Source organism: Dama dama, chromosome 9 (assembly GCF_033118175.1).
Source record: "Dama dama isolate Ldn47 chromosome 9, ASM3311817v1, whole genome shotgun sequence".
Classification (NCBI taxonomy): domain Eukaryota; kingdom Metazoa; phylum Chordata; class Mammalia; order Artiodactyla; family Cervidae; genus Dama; species Dama dama.
The window spans coordinates 7543488-7566653 of NC_083689.1; the positions used below are offsets into that span (position 1 = coordinate 7543488).

The 23166-nt window shown below is 50.9% G+C and overlaps 2 protein-coding genes across 2 annotated transcripts; one reads left to right on the forward strand and one right to left on the reverse strand.

Annotated features, from left to right (window-relative positions):
- Positions 1 to 624: 624 nt before the first annotated feature.
- C9H1orf35 (chromosome 9 C1orf35 homolog) lies at positions 625 to 2909 on the forward strand. The gene is made up of 8 exons (XM_061149682.1): positions 625 to 823; positions 913 to 1063; positions 1226 to 1271; positions 1358 to 1437; positions 1649 to 1721; positions 1898 to 1983; positions 2406 to 2528; positions 2613 to 2909. The coding sequence occupies exons 1-8, from the start codon at positions 730 to 732 to the stop codon at positions 2665 to 2667; spliced, it is 708 nt and encodes a 235-aa protein (XP_061005665.1). The 5' UTR covers positions 625 to 729; the 3' UTR covers positions 2668 to 2909.
- A 1193-nt stretch (positions 2910 to 4102) lies between these two features.
- On the reverse strand, positions 4103 to 21256 carry ARF1 (ADP ribosylation factor 1). The gene is made up of 5 exons (XM_061149694.1): positions 21114 to 21256; positions 6005 to 6189; positions 5820 to 5930; positions 5606 to 5730; positions 4103 to 5424 (listed from the first exon to the last, which is right to left on the reverse strand). Exons 2-5 carry the CDS (start codon positions 6150 to 6152, stop codon positions 5263 to 5265), a joined length of 546 nt encoding a protein of 181 aa, XP_061005677.1. The 5' UTR covers positions 6153 to 6189; positions 21114 to 21256; the 3' UTR covers positions 4103 to 5262.
- Between the last annotated feature and the right edge of the window lie 1910 nt (positions 21257 to 23166).

Genomic DNA, 23166 nt, shown 5'->3' on the forward strand with positions numbered 1-23166 from the left:
CCCCTACCATTTCAATTCAGGGGTTGGCCAGTGGAGTGGCATCCCTCCACCCACTGGAATTGTTGTCATTGAGTCTAATCTGGTCTGCTGTGATGATAAACAGAACGCACTTGCCCAACAACTAGCTCACTTTAGTTCGGATACTGACCCATCAGCAGTGACTGCCAACACCTTGGGGGTGACTGAGGCATTCTCCGCTCTGTCTGGGGAGTGAACCCAAAGAAGTGTGCTTGCCTGCTTCCTCGGAAACTAGACACAGCTGGTCCCCCCGAGGGCGGAGGCTGAGCGTTGCAGGCACGACCTGACCTTGGCCGCTCTCCTGTCTCCCAGGCAGCCCGCTACCTGATAGAAACCTCCATCAGCTATAGTTGGAAACCTTCAGTCGTTCTCTCTCTGGTGCCTACCCCTACTCCAGCACAGCCCCGGGAACACGGCAGGCAATGGGAACTGTAGCTCTGCGGCGTCACCCACATAATATGATTTATAAAATTGTCGGTCTTGGCAGCGCGATGCTCAGGTACAGCCGCACCTTTCGCAAGTGCAGATGCCAGGTCGCGTCATTGCGCAGGCGCTCTGGCTAGGATGCTTGGGGCGGGGGAGGGGGACAGTGCGCAAGCGCCTGGGGTTGGCGCGGACGTGACGTCACCGTGTGCGACGTGGGAGTGGGAGCTGGGACCTGTAAGGCCTTGGTACCGGGAATCCCGGGGAGAGGTCCTGCACGTTACCACAATGTTCGGCTCCAGCCGGGGCGGCGTGCGCGGCGGGCAGGACCAGTTCAACTGGGAGGATGTGAAGACAGACAAGCAGAGGGAGAACTACCTGGGTGAGTGGGGCGCAGGGACCCGGAGCTCGCGGGCTGTGGGTTCGCCGACCCACGGGCAGTGCAGAGGGCTTGGCGCTCTGTTCCCGCAGGCAACTCGCTGATGGCCCCAGTGGGCCGCTGGCAGAAGGGCCGCGACCTCACTTGGTACGCCAAGGGCCGGGCGAACAGCGCTGGACTGAGCCGGGAGCAGGAATTGGCGGCTGTGAGGCAGGCGGAACAGGAGGCGCTCATGGCAGCGCTGTGAGTGTGCCTCGAGAGCTTGAGTGGGGAGGCGGCGGCGGTGGGGTGGGGGTGTTACTTCTGGGTGGGTGCACGGCGGGGGTGGATGGGACCGCGGCGTGGCTGGGGGAAGAGGCGAGGCGAGGCTCGCCGCTCCCTGAAGCTCACGCGCGGCCCCCGCAGAGGCTACAAGAACGTAAAGAAGCAGCCCACCGGCCTGAGCAAGGAGGTGAGATGGGCTCTTTTGGAGGGTGGGGCTGGGTTGGTGAGGGGGCTGATCCCGCTCTCCAGCGAGCACTGCACTCCCCTCCACAGGACTTTGTCGAAGTTTGTAAGCGGGAAGGTGGTGACCCGGAGAAGGGAGTGGACCGGCTTCTGGGTCTAGGGAGCTCCAGGTACGGGGCCGGGGGTGGGGGTGGGGGTCCTCGGGAGCCCCAGAAATCGCGAGGGTGCGGCTTCTTGGGGCTTGGCACCGTCAGCTGCCTAGGTCGAAACCAGTGCGGGTCATCTAGGCCAACCACTTCTCTAGGGAGGCCTGGGGATGGGGGGCGGTCCTCGTCGTGGGGGTGTTTCACCATAAAGAGTATTTTACCCACGTCCCCGCAGTGGCTCTGTAGGGCGAGTGGCGCTGTCCCGGGAAGACAAAGAGGCCGCTAAGCTGGGGCTTTCGGTATTCACGGTAATTACTCCCAAATATGCTGGATCTCATGGTGGGGTGGGAATCGGTCTGAGCGCCTCTTCCAGTTGAAGGCCACGAGGCAGGCCCTTGGGGAGGCCCTCCCAGCTTCTGGCTGGTTCTCCCCTGTCGGTATGCCGGGGCACCCTGCACGCCCCCAGAGTGGCATTTCTCGGCAGCACCACCGCGTGGAGAGCAGTCGGCCAGGGACCTCCTTGGCTTTGGCCAAGAAGAAGCCTCGGTCAGAGGAGAAGGTGGAGCCGGGGTAAGGGCCCCCAGGGCACAGAACTCCTTTCTATCAGCATGTTGGCTGCTTCTCCAGTCAAGCTGCCAGCTCCAGCCCCCTTTTTCTTCTGAGGAGCTTTGGGGTGCAGTGAGCCCCAGGGAAGGCTCATGACGGCCCACCAACCCGCAGCAGGGTCAGGGGCACTAGAGTGTCAGCACTTGGCCCCAAGAGTGCAGGGGCATCCCAGTGGGAGGGCTGGAAGCAGCTATGAGATTGTCAGGTAGGTGTTGCCCTGCAGACCTTTTGCCATAGTCCTAATGTGTCTGCGCCGCTGGCCACACGTGGTACTGAGTTATTCTTAGTGACTTGAGGTTGAAATGGCTACACATGGTCAGCAGCTACTGTGGTCTAGACCCCCAAAGTCCTAAGGGCTTCTAGCACTCACGCACTCCCCCTTGTAGTCCTGAAAGCCACAGGAAGAGCAGGAAAGAGAAGAAAAAGAAGAGGCACAAGAAAGAGAAGAGGAAGAAAGAAAAGGAGCGTGGGAGAAGGCTGGACTCCTCACTGCCCCCTGCCCCTGCCCAGTAGGTGCAGCTGCCTGGGGGTGGAGATGAGGGCGTGCTTGGCAGGCCGAGCCCCTCACCCCAGGCGTCTCGCGGTCTCCCTAGGCGTGACTCTGACTCCTCAACTTGCTGCAAGAAGCGCAGGCATGACAGCGACTGAGGCCCAGGGGTCTGGAGGACTGGCCTGTGGGGGTTACCCCAGGCTCCCAGAGAGGCTTGCAAGTCCCTCAGTCATGTCCGACTCTGTGACCCCATGGACTGTAGCCCGCCGGGCTCCTCTGTCCATGGAATTCTCCAGGCCAGAATACTGAAGAGGCTTAGTTGTGGCCCAGTATGGCTACTGCTATTTTTCTTTGTATTGACTCCCTCTTTGTACTTAAATAAACTTATTTTAAGTGGCAAGTGTCTTATACTAAAAGGAAACTTGAGAAAGTGATGTGTGAAAATGCAGTAAATCTTGGGAGTTCCAGCAAGGCCGTCTGCAGTCACACTGAGGGGCACTGTCCTTTTGGTGGTCAGCATCCTGGGGTCCCCTGCTGGCCTGGTCCCTGCATCTACTTCAGGTGTACCAAGAGCCCTGGATTATGTGTGGTCAGCAGGGAGAGCAGAGGGACCAAAAGGTGCTCAGCTGCAAGCAGGTGACCGTGCGAGAAGGGGGCAGTCTGGGCTGGTAGATCATGGGGACGCCGACTTCCTAGGCCACCAAAGATTAACCACCATCTCACACGTACCCCCCCCACCCCCCCGGCCACCTGTAAAGGCACTGGCTCCCACCACCCGGCGCCCATCTCCAAGGCTGAAGGCACATACAGAACCTTGCCATCCACAGAAAAAAAAACATCCTACAATCACACTGGAATAAAGACAAAACCTAGACTGGATTCATTACCGAGGTTCTCGTTTTGCTGCTGATTTTAAAAGAAATGAGAACTGAAAGCAACTCTCTTAAAGGCACTTGGCACTGGTTATCAACCTGTTAGAGATCACTATCTAGGGCAGGGCCTGTCTCCTGGGGGAAGGCCACCTGGACTTTGGCCTGCCAAAGGCCACCCCAGTGGGGAAAAGAAGGGTGCCAAGAAGGGCTCCAGGTCAGAGGGGCGACCCCTGCAAAAGTGGGAGGGGGTCTATGGCACGGACACACAAATCACCCAGCCAGGCATGTGTCCATTACTGTGGCAGCAACACTGGAGATTGTCCTGCCCCTCCAGAGGACAAACTGTATGGCCTGGGGGTACCAGAGAGAGTGGATGTTAGGAAGGGGGGGTTTCTTCCATACCACCCTTGGCCCTGGCCCCTGGGGCATACCCTATATGGTGACCCTGCTGTCCCTCTCCTGACTGGGCACTGCCAAGCCTGGGACCAGGGGGCTGGACTGCCAGCACTGAGACCAATGACGTGGTTACCACAAGGGCGCTGGGACCTACCCCCGACCACTGCAAAGTGCAGGTGAGGGTGTGGGCAGGGAAGGGACGGGCAGAGCGAGAGAATGGGGCAAGGCAGAGCAATGCAGCCCTCACTAAGTGAGGGGAAAGTGGCTGTCCTTGCCCAGCTCCCAGGGGGCAGGCTGTCAGGGGCACCCAAACACAGGAGAGCCATGAAATAGTTAAGAGATTTTATTCTAATAGCTGTAATTACAGTGCTTGTTTGTCGAAATGAAAACTGAAAACAAGTATACAAAACAGTTGATTACTAATTGTGTATTGAAAGCAGTAAGAGGTTCCACGACACCAAATAAACCAGTTCTGAGGTTTTCCCCAAGATAAAGTTTAACAGCTCCAGCTTCTTCAGTGTTTATCAAAATACAAAAGAAAAAAGTAGAGGTTATCATTTTCAATGGCAAATCTGACCCTTGCAGGCTGAGGAGTGAAAGCACATGTAGACAGGGGCTCTGAGGGGTGGGGCTCAAGGATGACCACCCGCACTCCTGCTGGTGAGACCCCAGAGAGCCCGGAGCAGGCAAGCAAGGGGACTGCAGGACTCCCGCTCCAGCCAGGGCGTTCCAACCAAAGTGCCCATGCTGACCCGAGAAAAGGCCGGGGTTCTTCCAAGGGGTCTGAGAACGGCGGCTGCAGCCTCCACCCCATCTCCTGGGCGGCCATGTATGCACAAATACAAGCACAAACGCTATGGGGTGTGGGATGACCCGAGACAGAGCAAATCACAGGGACCCTATTGTGACCATGCAGAATGGATATCATGGCTGGTTCTGCCCCGTTTCATGTTCCCAACGGGAAACAGACCACCGGTGGACTGGACTCAGGCCGTTACCGCAGAACCTACATTAGGCACATTTCTCCCTTCTGTGTGTTCAAGTGTTCTCCTTATTTTGTATTTGTAACTATTTTAAAAAATGCACTGAGTTTGGGTTAAAAACCAACCACCAAAATGGATCTCAACACAGATCTAAAGCCCAGAGGAGGAGTATTGGGCTCGTCTGACACACAACTCCTGGATGACCCGTGTGCCTAAAATCCCTTCTCAGTACTAAACAGTGGGTTGATTTTCTTTTTACAATAAAAAAAGCTGAGTAATATTGCATAGGAGTACCAGAAACTGCCTCATTGGAAACAAAAACTATTTACATTAAATAAAAACCCAGCTGCAGGCTGCGTCTGCACATTTACAGCATGGTGAAGCACACTGTGACCGACCGTGGAGACAGCTTCTGGCACTCACACCACAGGGGCACGTTTGCCACAGGAGAGTAAAGCGAGGGTGGGAGGAGGGAGTGAGGGGGAGGAGAGAGGACTGCAGCTCATTTCTGGTTCCGGAGCTGATTGGACAGCCAGTCCAGTCCCTCGTAAAGCCCGTCCCCGCTGGTGGCACAGGTGGCCTGAATGTACCAGTTCCTGTGGCGCAGAGAGTGCAGGCCCAGCTTGTCCGTGATCTCGGCCGCGTTCATGGCATTGGGGAGGTCCTGGGGGGGGGGGGGGGGGGGGGGGGTGGCAGCACAGCAGGCATGGGTCAGGGGGCTGCGTGGAACCCTTTCCATCTGACCTGTGACCACCCCCCGCCCCCGTTCAGACCTCCAGCCCTGGGAGGCTGGCTGCCTGACATGCACCCCCCACCAGCACACTGGGTAGCTCAGTCACACGTACCTGTTTGTTGGCAAACACGAGCAGAACGGCGTCCCTGAGCTCGTCTTCTGCCAACATCCTCATGAGCTCCTCGCGGGCCTCATTCACACGCTCTCTGTCATTGCTGTCAACCACAAAGATGAGACCTGCAGAGGGGACAGTAAGCGTGAGCACAGGCGCTCAAGACACCCCGACCCCCACTCCTAAGGGGTGTAATGGGGTAGCTCACTCTTACCTTGTGTGTTTTGAAAGTAGTGGCGCCACAGAGGCCGGATCTTGTCCTGGCCGCCCACGTCCCACACAGTGAAGCTGATGTTCTTGTACTCCACGGTCTCCACGTTGAAGCCTGGAGGAGACCTGGGTGAGCCTATCCCCAGAGGCACCACCACCTCCCAGCCTCCCAAGGCCCAGCGTCCTCACCGATAGTGGGAATGGTGGTCACAATTTCACCCAGCTTCAGTTTGTACAGGATGGTGGTCTTTCCTGCAGCATCTAGGCCCACCATGAGAATGCGCATTTCTTTTTTGCCAAAAAGGCCCTTGAAGAGGTTTGCAAAGATATTCCCCATGCTGCAGACCGGTGGGAGCAACACTGGCCAGAGAAACCTGCAGGAACAAGGAGTCCTGGGGTTTTTTTCTGTGCTGCCCAGGGCCAGGCAAGCAGGGACAGCTCGGAGACCACTCACCCACAGCCAGGCTGACGCAGCTCCTCCTATATCACAAGGCACAAGCTGATGAAAGTCTGGTTCCTATCCAAAAGAAAACAGTCCTGCCCACCTACCTCTTGAGCCTCTAAATCACTCTTACAAGGCAGCATATGGGAATCTTAGAACAAGGCTGACTGGAATTTGAAGCAGTTGCTACCATTATCTGAGGAACTTACACCCAAGGCCTTAGGGCAACTTACCTCTAAAGTCCTTCAACTTGCCACTCTGGGGCGCAGTAAGTGTGGCTTTCAAATGAATGCTAGATTCTCCATAATCTGAGTTCTTCAAGGGGCCAGAAACAACCACTTCAAGGCGCTACCATGTCTCCCAACTGCTCCAAGTCTCAATGAAACAGAGTTCCATGGTAAGACAACTAATACCCGAGAACCTAGGAGGGCCTGGCCGAGACCAAGAGCCAACCCTTCCTAACAAGCTGAGAGCTCAGCACACTCTGCAGGCAGACTGGGTGAGTGAGAACACCGGGGCTCAAGGGGCGCATACCAGGGCATTCAGTCCAAGGCTGAGCCCACAGCATGGCCATGTTAGGGAACACTTTCCTGAGACCTGTGGTCAGCGCTGCTCCAGAGAGAAGGCCTGTGTGGTGAAGCCACAAGCGTGCAGAAGAACGTGTGCTGTGTCTGGGCTCCCCGGCCTTTCCTCACTTAGCAGAGCAGACTGGGAGCAGTCACTGAGCGGACTGGACCCAAGGTCAGAGCCCAGGCCCCAATACCCAGACCTGCAGGAAGGGATAAGTGATCACAGAGGAGGGGATCTCCTATACTGTAAGACCCACAGGGCACCAAAGGTGCCCAGATATGGCCTCTCCACACTCAGTACATTTATCCTTCAACTATTTTGTTTCCAAACAAGGCTTTAGGAAAAAACAGTCACTTTCTCAAATGCTTAGGAATCTGGACTTAGCACCTAAAGTGAAGTCAATCTGTGGAGAGCTGAGCAGCCTTCAACTGGGCAGATTCTGTGTGAATGTTGACAGAAAACCAAATGAACCACAAAGAGTTTGTTCTAAGCTGATGGGAGATACTCACACCTGATCACTGCGAGGGTGCTGGTGGAAGCTATTGTCAAGGTTGGGAAGGACCTTGCCCTGCATACCTAACCCCCCAGAAGTAACTATGAGCTCCCCAGTGTTTGAACTTTGGATGAACACTGCTTGGCTGAGAGGCCAGGCCCATGGAGAACGCAGAAATGGGCCTGCCACAGGCACTCCCCTCTCCATTCCGCCTAGGGGGTGTGCCCCAGATCCCCACCACCCCACGTCACCTCTGATGACAGGCCGGGTCTCCATCGTAAGTTCCTTTCTGCCTTAGTCATCAGTGAGCATTTGGGGACTACATACATGTTCTGCTCCTCACCCAACTCCCACCCTTTAGTTTCAGTATTCTGACATTTCCTGGCTGAATGACTGCCATGAGGACTGTCAAATGGTGGTTTCCTATGGAGTCATTCCTCCAGCTTTGGTTAGCCTTCTACCCAAGGAACCACCGCTCTCTTCCCCGCCTACTGACACAGTGTGAGCCCAGGACTCCCCACTACTCAGTGGGCCAGGACCACCGCCCCACTGTGACCCAGGTGTTCCAGTGGTCTTAGGGGCGGCCAGCGAGGCCCCTTCTAGCAGGCTTCAGGGCGCTTTCAACATTTTACAATTCTGCTTGGTTTTGAATAATATTACCTATTAATAAAATTAAATTTAAAAACATCTTTACTATGGTATTTCCTTTTTGGCAGACAACCACTTTCATAAATATAGAGGATGATAAATTATGGAAAACAGGAGAAGGAAATGGCAACCCACTCCAGTATTCTTGCCTGGAGAATCCCAGGGGCAGGAGCCTGGTGGGCTGCTGTCTATGGGGTCTCACAGAGTCGGACACGACTGATGTGACTTAGCAGCAGGAGTCAAACTTTATTCTTTTGCAAATGTATAAGTAGTTGTTCTACCACCATTTCTGTTTGTGGAGTGTGTACATTTAAGGTGTACATCATGTTGCTTCAGTAAGTGTACATATTACAATATGTTTGCTCTTCTGATATTTCTCATATCACTTACCTATAGTGCATTATTATTATGTTCAACAAACCTTACATTAAATCTCAAAAAAAAATTATGGAAAACAGAATGAACTGAACGCATATAATCTCAGCTTATTCCTGAAGTCACTACCAATAAAGTATAAGTGATGACTGACTAAAAGGACAGAGAGAAGGGGGTACAATTCTGGTGGGGTCTGACCCTGACCAAGCACTCATCCTCAGTCCTGCAGGAGAGCCAGGGGACCTTTTTGGAGCAACTGAACCAGGGGTCCTGACTCTGTGCTCCAGTCAGAGGACGGCACAGTGCTCTGGAAACAGAGGAATATGGCACGCTGGGAGGCACAGTGCCCCCACAGACCTGCACATGAGACACAGAGGCCTCAAAGCCGGGACTTAACTCTCACACCTGGAGGCCCCCAAACATCCACGCCCCATCTCCCTGTAAGAAGCCCCCAGTGGAACTGACTGAAACAAAGAATTTGGAGAGAAGCAAGACAGAAGATAATTTTAAAACAAAGTAAACAATTAAAAACAAAGTAAACAATTAAAAACAAAGTAAACAATTCCCTCAATTATGTGGTGAACCTAAAACTGTTCCCTGCAAAGAAAGACACAAACACTGCTTTCCATCTGTAGTTCTGTGTCAACCGAAGCATGGAGTCGGTGAAAGGGCAGGACAAGGAGGTCACAAGTGCAAAGTCTCACACACGCCTGTCTCCAGGTTGCCACAGGCAAGGCCAACACCTCCATCCCCACCTAAGGTGACAGAGGGGACGCAGAGGAAGGCCTGAGCAGCAGCCGGCCCAGGAAGGAGGAGAGCTCCAGGAAAAGAGGAGCATGTTACCTGTGTGGTTTAAACACGGGGCTCGGCAATTCTAAGGAAATTGGGAAAAAATAATGACAAACATCCAGGAAAACACCCAAAGATGAAAATGAAAAGAAGTCATTTTAAGATTTCCTGAGGGAAAACATAATAAGCCAGTCACCACTTGACTCAGCAGTGAGTAATATTTATTTAGTCATGATACTCTGACTGGCACTCCTGGGTACCGGGAAGCCAAGGACAGAACTTGTGGTCTCAAGGGCCAACCCTCAGTGTCCAAAGCTGACATACTGAGAGACAGTATTAGCACCCTATTTAGAACAGTAAGGCATAAAGGGGCTATCCCTGGGAAGTAGGCTGGAAGACTGCTGTTTACATTTGTTTTAGCATTAAGTTCATACACACGGACACAAAAACCTGGGCACTAAGGAGTGAAACCGTTTTCTGCACTTTCCCAACCCCTACACGGCACTGACAGCATGTCCCAGGTAAGCTGGGCCCAGCAGCACGCCCACACCTGCACGGCAGCCCGAAGATGCAGCCAGCCACAGCCACAGCCGGCCAGGGCCTCCTCTGCCCCCCACCCAGCCCAGCACGTCTGCCCACTCACGCTCCCTGGCCTGCCTTGGCCCTGGTCGGCTGAGCCCTAATGATCAATCTGGTCCCTTCCCTCCACAGTTTTTCAACTTACCCAACTCCCGCAGCCCCAGAGGGAAAGTGGGCCATGTATTTGGTGGCTGAACCTAGATGGGGATGAGCAGGAACTCTGGGCTTCCCTGGTGGCTCAATGGTAAAGAATCTGCCTGCAAGATGTGGGTTTGATCCCTGGGTCAGGAAGATGCCCTGGACGAGGGCATGGCAACCCACTCCAATATTCTTGCCTGGAGAATCCCATGGATGGAGGAGTCTGATGGGCTACAGTCCATAGAGTGGCAAAGAGTCAGACAGACTGAAGTGACTGAGCACACAGCACCTGGTTTCTCCCACCGTACAACCCATCTAGCTACATCCGCCCTGCACCTGGTCCAGGGGCCCTGTCAGCTCCTAATCTAACACAGCATGTGTCGCAGTGGAAAGGTTCAACAGGGACCACAAGAGTTGTTCTGTGGCCTCTCCATACAGGTTCTAACCTTCAGGACATCCAGCCTAAGCCTATTTCACCCTTTCCTCCACCAGGATCCTTTGCACTCAGCCCAAAACCTGTTTTTCAGGTTCATGGTAATGATCGTATTTGTAAGCAGTGAAGACATTGACTTTCTCAGAAGAGCACTTCTCTGCACCTGCCTGAGTTTGCACCTTTGTGCTGGCTCATAAAGAGAGTAACAAAAGATCATCTCTTTCCTGAGACAGAAGGCACTGAGCAGATGCAGCCCCTTAAGAACATTTTTTCCCTTTTCCTGGTTAGGACCAGAAACAAGACTGGGTGGTGGTTCAACATTATAGCGAAGAACAGGACACAACTGGCTGGCTACATTCCTGTCTGCGAAGATCTACTAGGATGCAGGCCAAGGCCAAAGGAGATGCCACCCCAGAAAGCCAGGAGAGGGAGGGAAAAAATGTAGCTGTTACACCTGTTCCATGCCAGTAAATGAATCCAGAGTAACTGGTTTATAGCTGTTAAAGAGAAATATATATCTCCACGACCTCTACCTGTGCCCACTGCATCTCCTAACAAGTCTCAGAGGATTCGGGATGAGCAAGGAAATCCTCCCCTACAGAGTTGTGCAGCTTATTTCTGCAGAAGGAAAATCTGTCAATTTTCTGAAATGGGTAGGAGCTGGTTTATTTAACAGAATCTCTGTAACAATGGATCTCAAGATGACCCAAACTATTGAGAATCACTGCTGCTAAGTCGCTTCAGTCGTGTCCGACTCTGTGTGACCCCATAGATGGCAGCCCACCTGGCTTCCCCGTTCCTAAGAACACTAGAGTGGGTTGCCATTTCCTTCTCCAATGCATGAAAATGAAAAGTGAAAGTGAAGTCGCTCAGTCGTGTCCGACTCTTCGTGACCCCATGGACCCCATGGACCGTAGCCTACGGGATTTTCCAGGCAAGAGTACTGGAGTGGGTTGACATTTAAGAATAAATCACTAACCTAGAGCATGGCTTGGGAAATGAAAGTGTGACCCAGGAAGGCAAAAAAAAAAAATTTTTTTTAAAAACCATGTGTTTTCTATTCTGTGCTTCAGACCGGGACAAGCTGCTGTGGTCCCTCTGTAAATAAGAGATCATATGGGTCTCCCCTACTCAAATGAACAAGCTAGGTGACATCAGAGCTTTTTCTCATTTTACTTTTTTTTTTTTGGAAGTTTATTAGGTTACATAAGTTACATATAGTAAAATGTACAGCTCAACAGTTCATAATGTCAGTTTTAATATCTAATTTGAGAAAAATTAACAAAGTGAAGATCTTCCCGAGGAATTGACATAATTATAAAACATTTTAACTGTTCCATTTATTCTTTTAGCAGAGTGAATGTGCTTAGATTAGATTATCAGCCACTCAAAAGCCTAATTCATCTCTGACATGTAGGATTTAACACTAAAGGGGAAGGTCCCCTACTTTCATAAGCGATATGATCACATATCACCATCTGCTACAAACTGATGTTTGTACATCAACTTGGGGTTCCAGCACATCAACTAAATAAAGCCTTAAGGCACTACTCTGCTAGTCCAGCATTCCACTTCTGTAGCGCTAACATTTTTCTGCAACTGAGTAGACCACCACATATTGTCACTATTTTATAAAAATTAGTGTAAGAAAACTGAATATGCAAATACTAATGATAGACAGATATGCCTTACAGGCCTAACACAACTGTGACAAAGCTAAGGATCAACATGATCAGAAGGAAGAATATTCATACTGAGACCCTCAAATGATATAATTAAGTTGACTGTATTATTCTCAGGTGTACAAAATAATGATCTGATATGTGTATTTATTATGAAATGATCACACACAGCTTAACTTTTGTCACCTCATACAGTCACCCTTTTTTCTTTGTGATGAGAACTTTTAAGATTTCCTCTCTTAACAACTTTCAAATATACAATACAGTATGGCGAATTACAGTCAGCATACTGTACCTTACATTCCAGGGTTTATCTATCTTGTAACTACAAGTTTGTATCTTTTGACCACCTTCACCCATTTCACCTACCTTGACTCTGAACTTTCAATACAAAGAAAAAGAATAAATGAAAGAACATGGAAAAACATTCTAGAACAGTGTAATTCTCATCTGCATCTAAAGGTGAGTTCCCATGAGAGACTGATTTTTGTTTTTCACGATTGAACTTTCAGGATGTTTTGCAGGAATCTATCAATTAGACACTAGATCTGGTCTCTATGCAGCAGTTACCCCCAATTCCCGCCCCTAAAGAAGGATGAGTGCCAGAAACCCAAAGGCTAGTACAAAGACACTGGAGAGCTGGTCTCCAGTTGCCCTGCAAGCTGCCTCCCAAAGCTGAAGGAGGGGATTTCTGGTCAGGTCTGATTCTTAGACCAGTGAAATTCAATTTACATCCCTCTCTGCCAGCTTAAGATTCAAGTTGAAATTCTTAAAATGACAACAAGAAATAAGTTTCCTTCATGAATATAGCTCTTGGTCTACACTAACTTGAACACTCAACAGTCACTGTCCAGTGTCTAATGGAACAAGCACACTAAACCACAAGGCAAATATTGAAACAGCGTAACTGCAATTAACCCTACTTTTCAGTAACTGCAAAAGTCAAAGCATTAACTGATGAACATATTTAGGTTTTGCAGTTCCTTCTCATTCATCATCTTTAAGTTTTATTTTACTACTTTTTTAAAAAATACATAACTATCCTCAAAATCCATTACCAAAGACACTTACATCGATCTGAAATCTACAGATGAGACCAAATAACCAGATGATCTGGCCCAAATGAAAACAACATCCACATAGGACCTCTGAACAGAAACGTCACATGGCCTTCAACTGGGGTGAAACAAGGAGTGGATGATACCTACAAGTAGAGGCTTCGCTCAGATACCCCATCAGGAACTCTCTCACGGCTCTGTGCATTTGTCCTGGCCGCAGACAGAGGCCTTCCAGGGTAAACCTACATTCCTAGTGCCTGGCAGCTATGCAGGACCATCTGAGTACACTGTCCGCGGGACGCGGGATGGGACGGCTTGCAGGTCCTGCAGACGGGTGGTGGGCACCTGGGCCCTCCACTATGGAGCAGCCGGCACCACGGACCCTAAAAAGTACTCCTATTCTAGGAGTCAGGGCACATACACCCTGACTCCAAACACACTTACATCTGAAGAAGTTGTTACTGGGAGGGAAAAAAAAAATCACAAGACCCAAAACACAAATTTGCATCAACCTCACAACATTAAAATGTGCAACAGGGTCTTCCTTTGGTGGTCCAGTCATTAAGAATCAGTCTTGCAATGCAGGAGACATGAGTTCGAACTCTAGTCAGGGAATTAAGGTATCACATGCTCAGGGCAACTAAGCCTGTACACAACAACGAAAGAGCCCATGAGCTCACACAGCTAAATAAATATTTAAAAAAAAGATGTATAACAAATTAACAGAACATGGAGGAAACAAAGCAACTTATGACCAAAACGCAAAGCAGGATATGAAAACTACAGGCAACTCTAAACCACCTGTGCTGTGCTCAGTCACTTCAGTCTTGTCTGACTCTCCGCGACCCCATGGACTGTGGCCTGCCAGGCTCCTCCATCTATGGATTCTCCAGGTAAGGATATTGGAGTGGGCTGCCATGCCCTCCTCCAGGGGATCTTCCCCTAAACCACCTAGACACCCTGAGAAGTGCCCTACCACTAACTCCTTACTAATTCTGCACATCAGCAATCCTTTGTTCAGACCTTAGCTGTGCTCCCAGTCGCCTCTTCATACATTCTCCACGTCATGCCCACCGAGCCCTTCACTCAACCTCTGAAGGCAAGTTCAGATGCTGCCTTTCACAAGAAAAAGTCCTTTCCTTTTTATGTTTTTCAGTGCACCCTCAACACACGGTGGGGTGAACGGTCACCACACTCACGTTAAGGAGCAGCTGTGTGAGGAGCACAGCTTTGGGCACACAAAAGCTCAATGCTCACTGAAACCAACTGACAGATGGTGAAACCCAAGTGGACAGTGACATGCTTACCCTCCCAACCTCACCTCAACGGTAAACTAGTTTTTAGAGGCCTTTGGGCCTCTCATGTCAAATGTCAGAAGACTGATCCATAGTTACACTGGGGCCCAAAGCTTTAGTATGTGCACGTGAGGGCACGCACGCATGCACACACACGCACGCACACACATCTCCAGCTGCTGAAGTCTCAGTCCCCATGATCCTCACAGAAAAAGCAGGCACATCTGTCAAACAGCACAATCCTGTGTTTTAGTTTTAGAAGTGAGAATGAGAAAGAGATGGCAATTCAGGATTCTGTTGTGAAATAAATCACATTAATTTGCTTTCGTCACTCTCCTCTAATTATGTAATCACCCAAATGTGCTGAAGCCTCTGTGGTTTCTGTTCTGGTGTCTTCTCAAAAAGGCCACCTGCACCTACAGTGCAGACACAGGACCCTCTCCAGGCATGAAGGTAGGGCTCTGGGGAAGCCAGTGTTGCCGAGACCCTCTCCACACCCTTGAAGAAAAAGGGAAGTGCAACCAACTATTAGCTTGTCAAAGTGCCCAGTTCTTCCTCAAAGTTCTCAGAGTGGCAGGTGTCCCCACCCCCAGGCTTTTTCAGAGCAAGAAAACTCTGTGAATGACTAAAGTTAACGGAGTCGCCAAGAGTTGGACACGACTGAGCGACTGAACTGAAAATGATTAAATCAATCTCCAAACTGCCTGCAGAGAACTTTCATTTTGAAAGCAAAATGTAAAAAAGATCGCAGCCCTACCTCTTTTTCTGAGCGATGGGCTTCCCAGAGGACAGAAAACAGGGAAAAGCAGCAATGGTCCAGTCTGTTAGATCCTGTACCTCTGACGCCCCCTGCCAGACCCGCCTCCCTGAGGCCCTTCTTAGAAGCACCCAGAGATGCTGCACCAGCCCAGAACACTCAGGACACCCTTGCTGGTCTTGCCCGGGAGGCCGATGTGATTGGGTGAACTTCTCCCTGGCCTCAATAGCCACAGCAACCCTCTCAGTTGGCCTCTTCCTATCCTGCTCACATTTTAAACTGGGGGCAGCCCTGGACTCAGGAAAATTTCATTCATATACCTGCTCCTGCCATCCTCTGCTTAAAACCTCCCAGCACTCCGTGGCACCCCTCTCATGTGACCAGAGGTCCCACCAGTGCAAGACTCAGTGTCTTGTGCTTTCACTCACCAGCACTGCCCTGTCCAGCCATTCACTCCCAGAGGAATGCAACCCCCTATATGGGACCCCAGCTGAACCTTCCTTTCATCTCCAGACTTATCTCCTATTTCCCCCTCAATGCATGGATCTCCCATCAAAATCTCATCCTCAAATATAAAAGGACCCTCTCTTTCCCACTTCAATCCTGTGCAACTTCCTCCCAGTTCCTCAGACCCAAACCTCAGAGATACCCACAATCCCACTCTGTCCCTCTCCTCCCCAGTCTGTTTACTGGCAAGTCCCACCATCTCTTTTTTCCAAGGGTGCTTCCCCATCACTGTCTGCCTGTGCCTGGTCCTGGTCACCGTATCTCCCGCCCTCTGGCATTCCCAAAGCCTGTAGCTGTCACTCCACAAGGTGTTTCAGATGCCAGCAAGAGGGGACTATTAGGAAAGATCAGACCAAATTCAGGTTCCTTAAAAAGATCAGAGCCAACACTCCCATGCATTTCACAGCATCACCTCTACCATTCAGAAGGAAGCTAGGAGACAATATAACCAACATACTCACTGGACTGCAAAAAACCCATGCTGCCCCAACTAAAATGTAACTAGGAAATGAAAGACAGTGTCATATGATAAAACGTGACCTTCAATACTGGTCATGACCACAAGTTCAAGGGAGGCAGTCAGAGAACCACCTAATGAAGACTGTCACAAATGCAGCAGCATCTCTGACACTCAAGGCCTGGTGTGTCCACCAAGTTTTTTTTTCTTCCCCTACCTGGAAACAGATACCAACTCTTGGTACGATTCTGCAAAGAACCAAATACAATCACCCTTAATTTACAAGGTAGTTTTATTCTTGGAGAATTCAGAACATCTATTAACACCAAGGGCTTCCCTGGTGGCTCAGATGATAAAGAATCTGCCTGCAATGCAGGAGACCCAGGTTCAGTCCCTGAGTTGGGAAGATTCCCCTGGAGAAGGGCATGGCAACCCAACCCAGTATTCTTGCCTGAAAAATCCCATGGACAGAGGTTCATGGGATCGCAAGGAGTCGAATACGCCTGAGCACCTTCAATTAAAACCATACACACACAAGTTGACTCTGTACATAGAAAGAATTAGGTTTAAGATAAAAACAGCCTTTCCACCTACATGAAAGTCATGCAGAATGCATTCTTGCTTCTAAATATCAGTATTGCCTCCCATCTTTGACAGAGCCCAAAATCATCCCACACATTTCCAAAATACCCTTTCTGTGGGGCTTCCCCTTCAAGGACCACTGGCACACACCAGCAGGCCACCCTCCCCTCCTCTGCTCCTAGCAAGTCTCCAAAACCACTAAGTGCACTCCCAGCTCAGGGCCTCTGCTGCTGTTTTCCCCCGTTTCTTCCAAAGACCCACAGGAGCCCCTCCTTAACACCTATGTTCACGTGGCACTCCTCCCGGTCCTCCTGGCAGGCCTGACTAGCTACACTCAGTGCCCACTCCTCCTTCGGGTCCCGTGGGCCTGCTTTCCCATTCCACTCACTGCCACAGCCCTCCACCTTCCACCCAGCCCTCACCCACCTTCCCTCACTCACCTCCCTATCTCTACTTGTCTTTCTCCACTGGCCACCTCCCTGGGCACCCAAGAGATTCAGACAAGGAGAGGAGAAAAGAATCATAAAAGAATGTTTAAGGGCTTTAAGGATTAAAAAATACAAAGATTAATCACACACGTTTTTCTAAAAAATTAGTTTGTCAGAAAAAAAAAAACCTATCAAGTCAATGATGAATTTCACACTGGTTTAAAAGTATACATGAGTGTGGTGGAATCCGAACATTTCTTTGACATTCCGGTGAGGAGGAAATACGAGATACAGTTAACTACTCAGGGCAAACGTGCGCATCTGAGGAATGTTCAATGCCACAAAAGGGGTGTGCACACAATCTGCTTCCTAAACCTGCCCTCGGGTACCTGCAACTAGTGACTAAGAATACATCTGCACTGATCTCAGGAATTTGCAAGACCTCGTATCACTTTGATAGAAGAGAAATGTTAAAAACTATAATTATTTTAAGCAAAGTTACATCACCAGAATTGACAAGATTCAATGAGTTAGGAACTGCATGCTCATTTACAGATGATAGAAAACTCCACAGGAAAATCTACTCTTCATAGCAATTTTTAAAGATACCCTTTATTCTGAAACCTGTGCTCAAAATGCTGGCACATCTAACTTTGCCTTTATTCCTACTTTGCACATATGAGTTTAGACAGAATCTTGAAATTGTTTTCTTGGTCATTTGTCCCTATGTCAAACTGACAGGATACTTAAAACTTCATGTTAAAAAATTTCCAGGGCCTCAAGAGACCTAGCACCACTCAACTTTCTGTTTAGCACCCACATAAGAGCACTGCAAAAATAATTTGATGTACAATACAAACTGAAAGATGCTGGCTATTTTACACATGACTTGCTCTTTGGAGACAAATTCTACTAACTTGCTAGCATCTTTTAGAGGACAAAAACTTACTAAATTCTCATTAAACATTCTCATTAAACATGTTTCTAAAATATACTCTATATTGAAACTGTGCATGGATCATAACTGGGACTCTTGTTAATTTATGCTGCATACTAACAGTCACCTCTGTCGCCTCAGGTGTGTAAAAATGTTTGCCTCCTGAAGAGAATCACTCCCAAGTGCTATGTGTGTAAAAATCTGCCTGCCTTGGATGTTTTCTGTCTCTTTTAGTCAGTGAGAAGTCCTATTCTTCCCTTCCTATTTGCCAATGAAAGGCTGCCCAGCTCAGTCTCCAACATACGCAAAAAATCAGGAAACATGGGTTTGTTAGGAATATTGAGGTTAGTTCCTGCAACAGATAGCTTCACTATTTCTTCCCACTCATATAAGGAAGCTTAAGTGAAAGAACTGGGTGAGGGCCTAACAGATTCTCCTACAAATAAGGAGCATTTGATGTGTTTGTGTTAAACTCTGCCACATTTTTTCTAGCTAATCAGGCCATCTGATCCATCTAAGAATGCTGAAGTACCTTCCAGAATAGTGTTACAGCTATACAGCTGTAACAGGTGCTATATGTTAAAGAATTTTTAACAATCACAAAAGGATAAGGATGAAGTACTCCCCTCACCTTGGCTCACACTCTGAAATTAACCAACCACCCTTTCTCATACTCACACATTCCCAAGCCCTCGTTTACTTGCCAGTAGGAAGCATTACACGCAACCCACTGTTAAGTCAAAAACATTTCCAAAAGACCACTTCGGATGGTGCTAGGAGGGCATTTCTAATACCATCCACATCAATGAGGAGCAGACGGATCACAAAAGAGATTAAGTTCTTACCTAATTTTAAGATCCCAACTGAAAGGAATTTTTCATGTTTCTTTTCCAACCTCTGACAGATGTGCATTTTACTTCCTTCATTCTCCTAATCCTACAAAGGTTGGAAGGTCAAAGGGGAGACTATGGAATGCTGTGCACAGAGACAGTCATAAGTGGTATAGGAAGCACAGGCTAGATGGGTTTGAACACCAGCTCAGTAAGGGATCACAATGCTCAGGAGGGCTACAGAAATGCTCAGTGAGCCTGACCTGTGATCAAGAGCAGACTTAAATTCATGTATCAAGGCAACATCCAATTTGAAGAACTTAAAAGAAAACTGATTCAACTCTCTCAAACCAAGTTAATATACTATTTATGAACTTGCACAAGGGTTTTCCCCACTTTGTTAGGTTTATTCCTAAGGCCATTTGACCATGGAGAGCAACTCGAGGGTCCATCCTAAATTTTACTAAAGTCAACAGAAAACTCGAGGTGTACCTTGTTGTAGTTTTCAAGCCTGTCGTGATCTTTGGAAAAGGTGGCTTAGCAGGTCTGAACGTCCCCTTCACATTGCGCAAGAGGCAAAGCAAATAGCTGAACCGCACAATTTAAAAAACCAGAACTGTGAGAAGCACAGAACCAGTTTTTGCTTTCTAACTTTCTTACAATGATGAGCAGACAGTATGTGAGTCAGCTATCATCCAAACCAACTATTTTAAATCTTTCTGAAGTAGCAATTTTGAATACTTGTATCTGAAGTTAGCCATCAGAGGAAACAGATTTCTAATGACCAAGTGACAAGGATTTGTTTTCAACAGGACATTCCCAGTGAAGGGACACATTACATTCTACCCATTAACTAGAGAAAACCTTTATGGGAGGAAGATAGCACACTGTAACAGAGTGGCCATATTTGTGATAAACACATACACTCAATTACTCATAATTTTGGACTCAGCAACACCATGCACCCAAAGTTCTTCCAGTTTTGGCTACTCATGATGGTTTCTGAAAACTCCCAAGGACATAGCACACGCCATGGCATCTCACACTCCTTCAGACACTCTGCCAAAAACGCAGGAGCAACCATGCAAACAGCCAGCAGGGGGGAAAAAAAAAAAAACGCTGACCACTAGTTCTGAAACAAGAACAAGAGCTGACCACTCCAACACCAACTACATCAGTTACGACTACAACTACATAGTTCTCAACAGTGACTTCCGGGGCCACCCAAAGCGTTTGAATTGCCCGTCTCCTGCCAGTGATTTCTTGTGCAATTTCGCTAGAAACAGCAACTTGGTGTTCTGTTGAGCGCTGAAAAGTGCTCAACTGGTTAGCTAATATTTTAAGTACTCTGAAATTAATTGCCAAGCCTTATTAACAAAGCTACTGTTTTACCGTCCGTAACTGCTTGGACTGGAGAGCGTTAGGACGCTCTGCTAGGGAGGCTGCCTCAACTCCGGCCAGGTCGCGTTCTATAGGTAGGTTAAAGATTCACCAGCTCGGAAGTGCATTCTAATCCATGTCAAAGGCACCCAGGAAGCAATCCCGGGGTTGCAGCAATCTTGGATAAAGGGGCCCTACAAAGCCATAGGCGCGTCCATCGACGGCTTCCTTGGCCATAGGCGCTCCTACTCAGACCCAAGCGCAACAGCACGCGCCTAGGAACCCGGGTCTCCGCCCGGCCTCGCCGGCTCTGTCCTCAGAATAAACAGGAACTGGGCTCAAACCCTGGCCATCGTGTGACCTTGGCCGTGTCCCGGGCTGCGGGCCTCAGTTTCCTGGTCCTTGCGACCCCGAGACAGGAGGCCTTGGAGGCGGAGCAAAAGCGGGGCTTCCTTGAGAGCCCGCGTTGCGGGCCGGACTTCCGGGAGCCCGCCCCGGCCACTCTGGGGGGCTTGGTAAGAGGGTGGCCAGACAGACCCCCTCCCCGGCCCCGACTCAGCCCCCGCCCCAACTCGGCCCCGACTCGACCCCCATCCCAGCCTAGACCCCTGGCCCCGCATTCTGCACCCACCCTGCCCCGCCCCGCCTCGGTCCCCAGCCCAGCCTGAACCCCCAGCCTGGCCTAGTCTCGCCTCAACCCCCGGCCTCTATTCGACCCTGGGCCCGCCGGGCCTTGGCTCTCCGCCTCGACTCCTCCTCGCCTCGGCCCCCGGCCCGGCCTCACGTCGGCTCTCACCTCGCCCCTCGCCCGGCCTGGCCTCACCTCGGCCCCTGTCTCGGCCCTCACCGCCCCGGCTCAGCCTCGCGCCGGGCCTCCACTCGGCCCCCGCCCCCGCCTCGGCCCCAGCCCAGCCTCACCCTCGGAGGCCGCGGCGCAGATGCTGCTCGGAGGCAGGCGTTGGTTTCGCTCCCACAAGATGGCGGCTCTGACGGCGGCCACGTCAGTGCCTGCTGCCGCGGGGGACGCTGGGGAACGGGGCAGTCCCCCCCGCGGTCCCACCCACTCTCCCTTTGCGGTGCGCACGCGCAGACTCTGTGCGGGAGGTAGGGACAGGACCTTGGGTAGGCGCGGGGCCCAAGGAGGACGCCTCGCTCACCGCTGCGCTTGCGCGCGCCCCCCGCGTCCCCAGCGCGCCCAGCCCCGGCAGAGTCCGGCTGCGCCTGCGCGCGCCTGTCGGTAATCTGCCCGGGGGTGAGTTCTCAAGCCCATTTGGCAGATGCAGAGACTGAGTCCCAGGCGGGCTCTGTGGTCCCGGGGCGGCCGTTCTGGATGCCAGCTCCCCTCTCCAGCCTCAGCCCCGGTGACCGCAGGGACCCACGCTGTCCTGTGCGCGGTCGTGGAGCGACCTGGAGAAGCAAGAGTCAAGATCAAATGGAGAAGGCATCTAGTAGCACGGGTGGAGCAAGTAGCCAAAGCTGGGCAGGGAACAGTGCTGCCCTGGGGTGCCACCTAAGCGGGATCCAGGTGACACAGGGGAGCCCCACCTCTGGGAAGCCTCCTTAAGCTGATCAGAAGGGAGAGGGGGCCTATTGTCGTTCCTCTCCACATTCTCCAGGCTCGGGCCTTACTGTGGCCCCCTACTTGGGAACTCACAGCGGCCTGCCGACCCGAGCCGCCCCCCGCCCCCCATCGCTCCACTCCTGTGCTGCTTGAACACTCTCCTGTACTATCCTCCAGCTGCTGTGATGGGTCCCCCAATCAAGAGGCATAGGTGGGATTGCTGGGGCAGCCTTCACTCGGTATCTTGCATGTTGTGGAGAGCACAAAGCAGGTCATTACCTGGGCCTTCGTCCAGGGGCCTGCCTGGCAGACAAAAGACATGTGTTGTGGAGCATGCCGGCAGCCTCCTGTCACCTCTCTCCTGTCCCCCCCACCTACCCACCCCTCCTGGGGCCTCCGTACTCTGCTGGGGTGGCTGGGACCTCACCAGCCCTCCCTGGGGCTCCCCACTCCCCCCAGGCAGCCCTCCTGCACCAAACACTGATGACCTCCTCTTCCAAGAGGCTGAGGACCCTAGATCTTGTGAGCCAGACTCTTGTTTTGAGCCCCAGCCTCCCCCAGACCTCATCATTTATGGAAGACCTAGTGTGTGCTCTGCACCTCAACTTCTGCCACACACACACCCCCCCCCCCCATTGCTGTAAACACATCACAATGCTCACTCAACGTTCCCTCAGGGTTTTGTATCTCCAGAGAGGGGTACAGAACCTTCTGGTGGTACCAGCTCTCTTCCCTAGAGAACTGACCCACAGCTGAATGCCTGTAAATGATTGTGTCCTCAGGAGCATCCTTAAATAGACAGGAAGGAGCATGTCAAAGATACATACACAGTTTTAAAAAATAAGGTGGATTCCTCTGTAAGCCCTAGGTTACTGAATTTACCTGCTTCCTGATTCTTTTCTCCTGGTCTGGCCCCCACCTTGGGAAAAGAGGGTGTCTTCAGACCAGACAGGTATGGGGGCCCAGGGTGGGCACGTCAGGGGAAGGATCCCTGCCCCAGGCAGGAGACGTTAGAGAGCCAGGAGGTACTAGGCAATTGCCTCGGGAAAATGAGGCCCTAATGCCCACCAGGACCTCCCTGTCCCCTTTCCAGGGATGGAAAAGCTGTGTACCTGCCCAGCTTTGGCCAGGAGAGGGCAGAGTGAGCCGGCTAGAGTGCCTGCCAGCATCCATGGCCACATCCACTGTCAGGTTCAAAGCCCCCAGCCCAGATCCTCACCTTCAGCTTTACCTAGAGCGGAAATCTGGGGCTAAGTTCCTCCCCTCTGGCGGGGAGGGGTGTCCCTGAGTCCAGAGCCAAGGTCAGACACAGGGATGCTAAACCCTAGGAAGGGTGGTTAGAGGAACAGAAGTACCAGAAAGAGCAAAGGGGCCGAGGCAGGAGGGAGAGGGAATATGAGTACACCCTCT

Excerpts from the sequence above, each read along its gene's own strand:
- C9H1orf35 (XM_061149682.1), top strand. The coding sequence starts at position 730 with ATGTTCGGCTCCAGCCGGGGCGGCGTGCGCGGCGGGCAGGACCAGTTC. Across the intron at positions 1,064-1,225 it reads GAGGCGCTCATGGCAGCGCT|AGGCTACAAGAACGTAAAGA; the intron begins GTGAGTGTGCCT and ends CGGCCCCCGCAG. Across the intron at positions 2,529-2,612 it reads CTGCCCCCTGCCCCTGCCCA|GCGTGACTCTGACTCCTCAA; the intron begins GTAGGTGCAGCT and ends CGGTCTCCCTAG.
- ARF1 (XM_061149694.1), bottom strand. The coding sequence starts at position 6,152 with ATGGGGAATATCTTTGCAAACCTCTTCAAGGGCCTTTTTGGCAAAAAA. Across the intron at positions 5,931-6,004 it reads GACCACCATTCCCACTATCG|GCTTCAACGTGGAGACCGTG; the intron begins GTGAGGACGCTG and ends GGTCTCCTCCAG. Across the intron at positions 5,425-5,605 it reads TCGTGTTTGCCAACAAACAG|GACCTCCCCAATGCCATGAA; the intron begins GTACGTGTGACT and ends CCCCCCCCCCAG.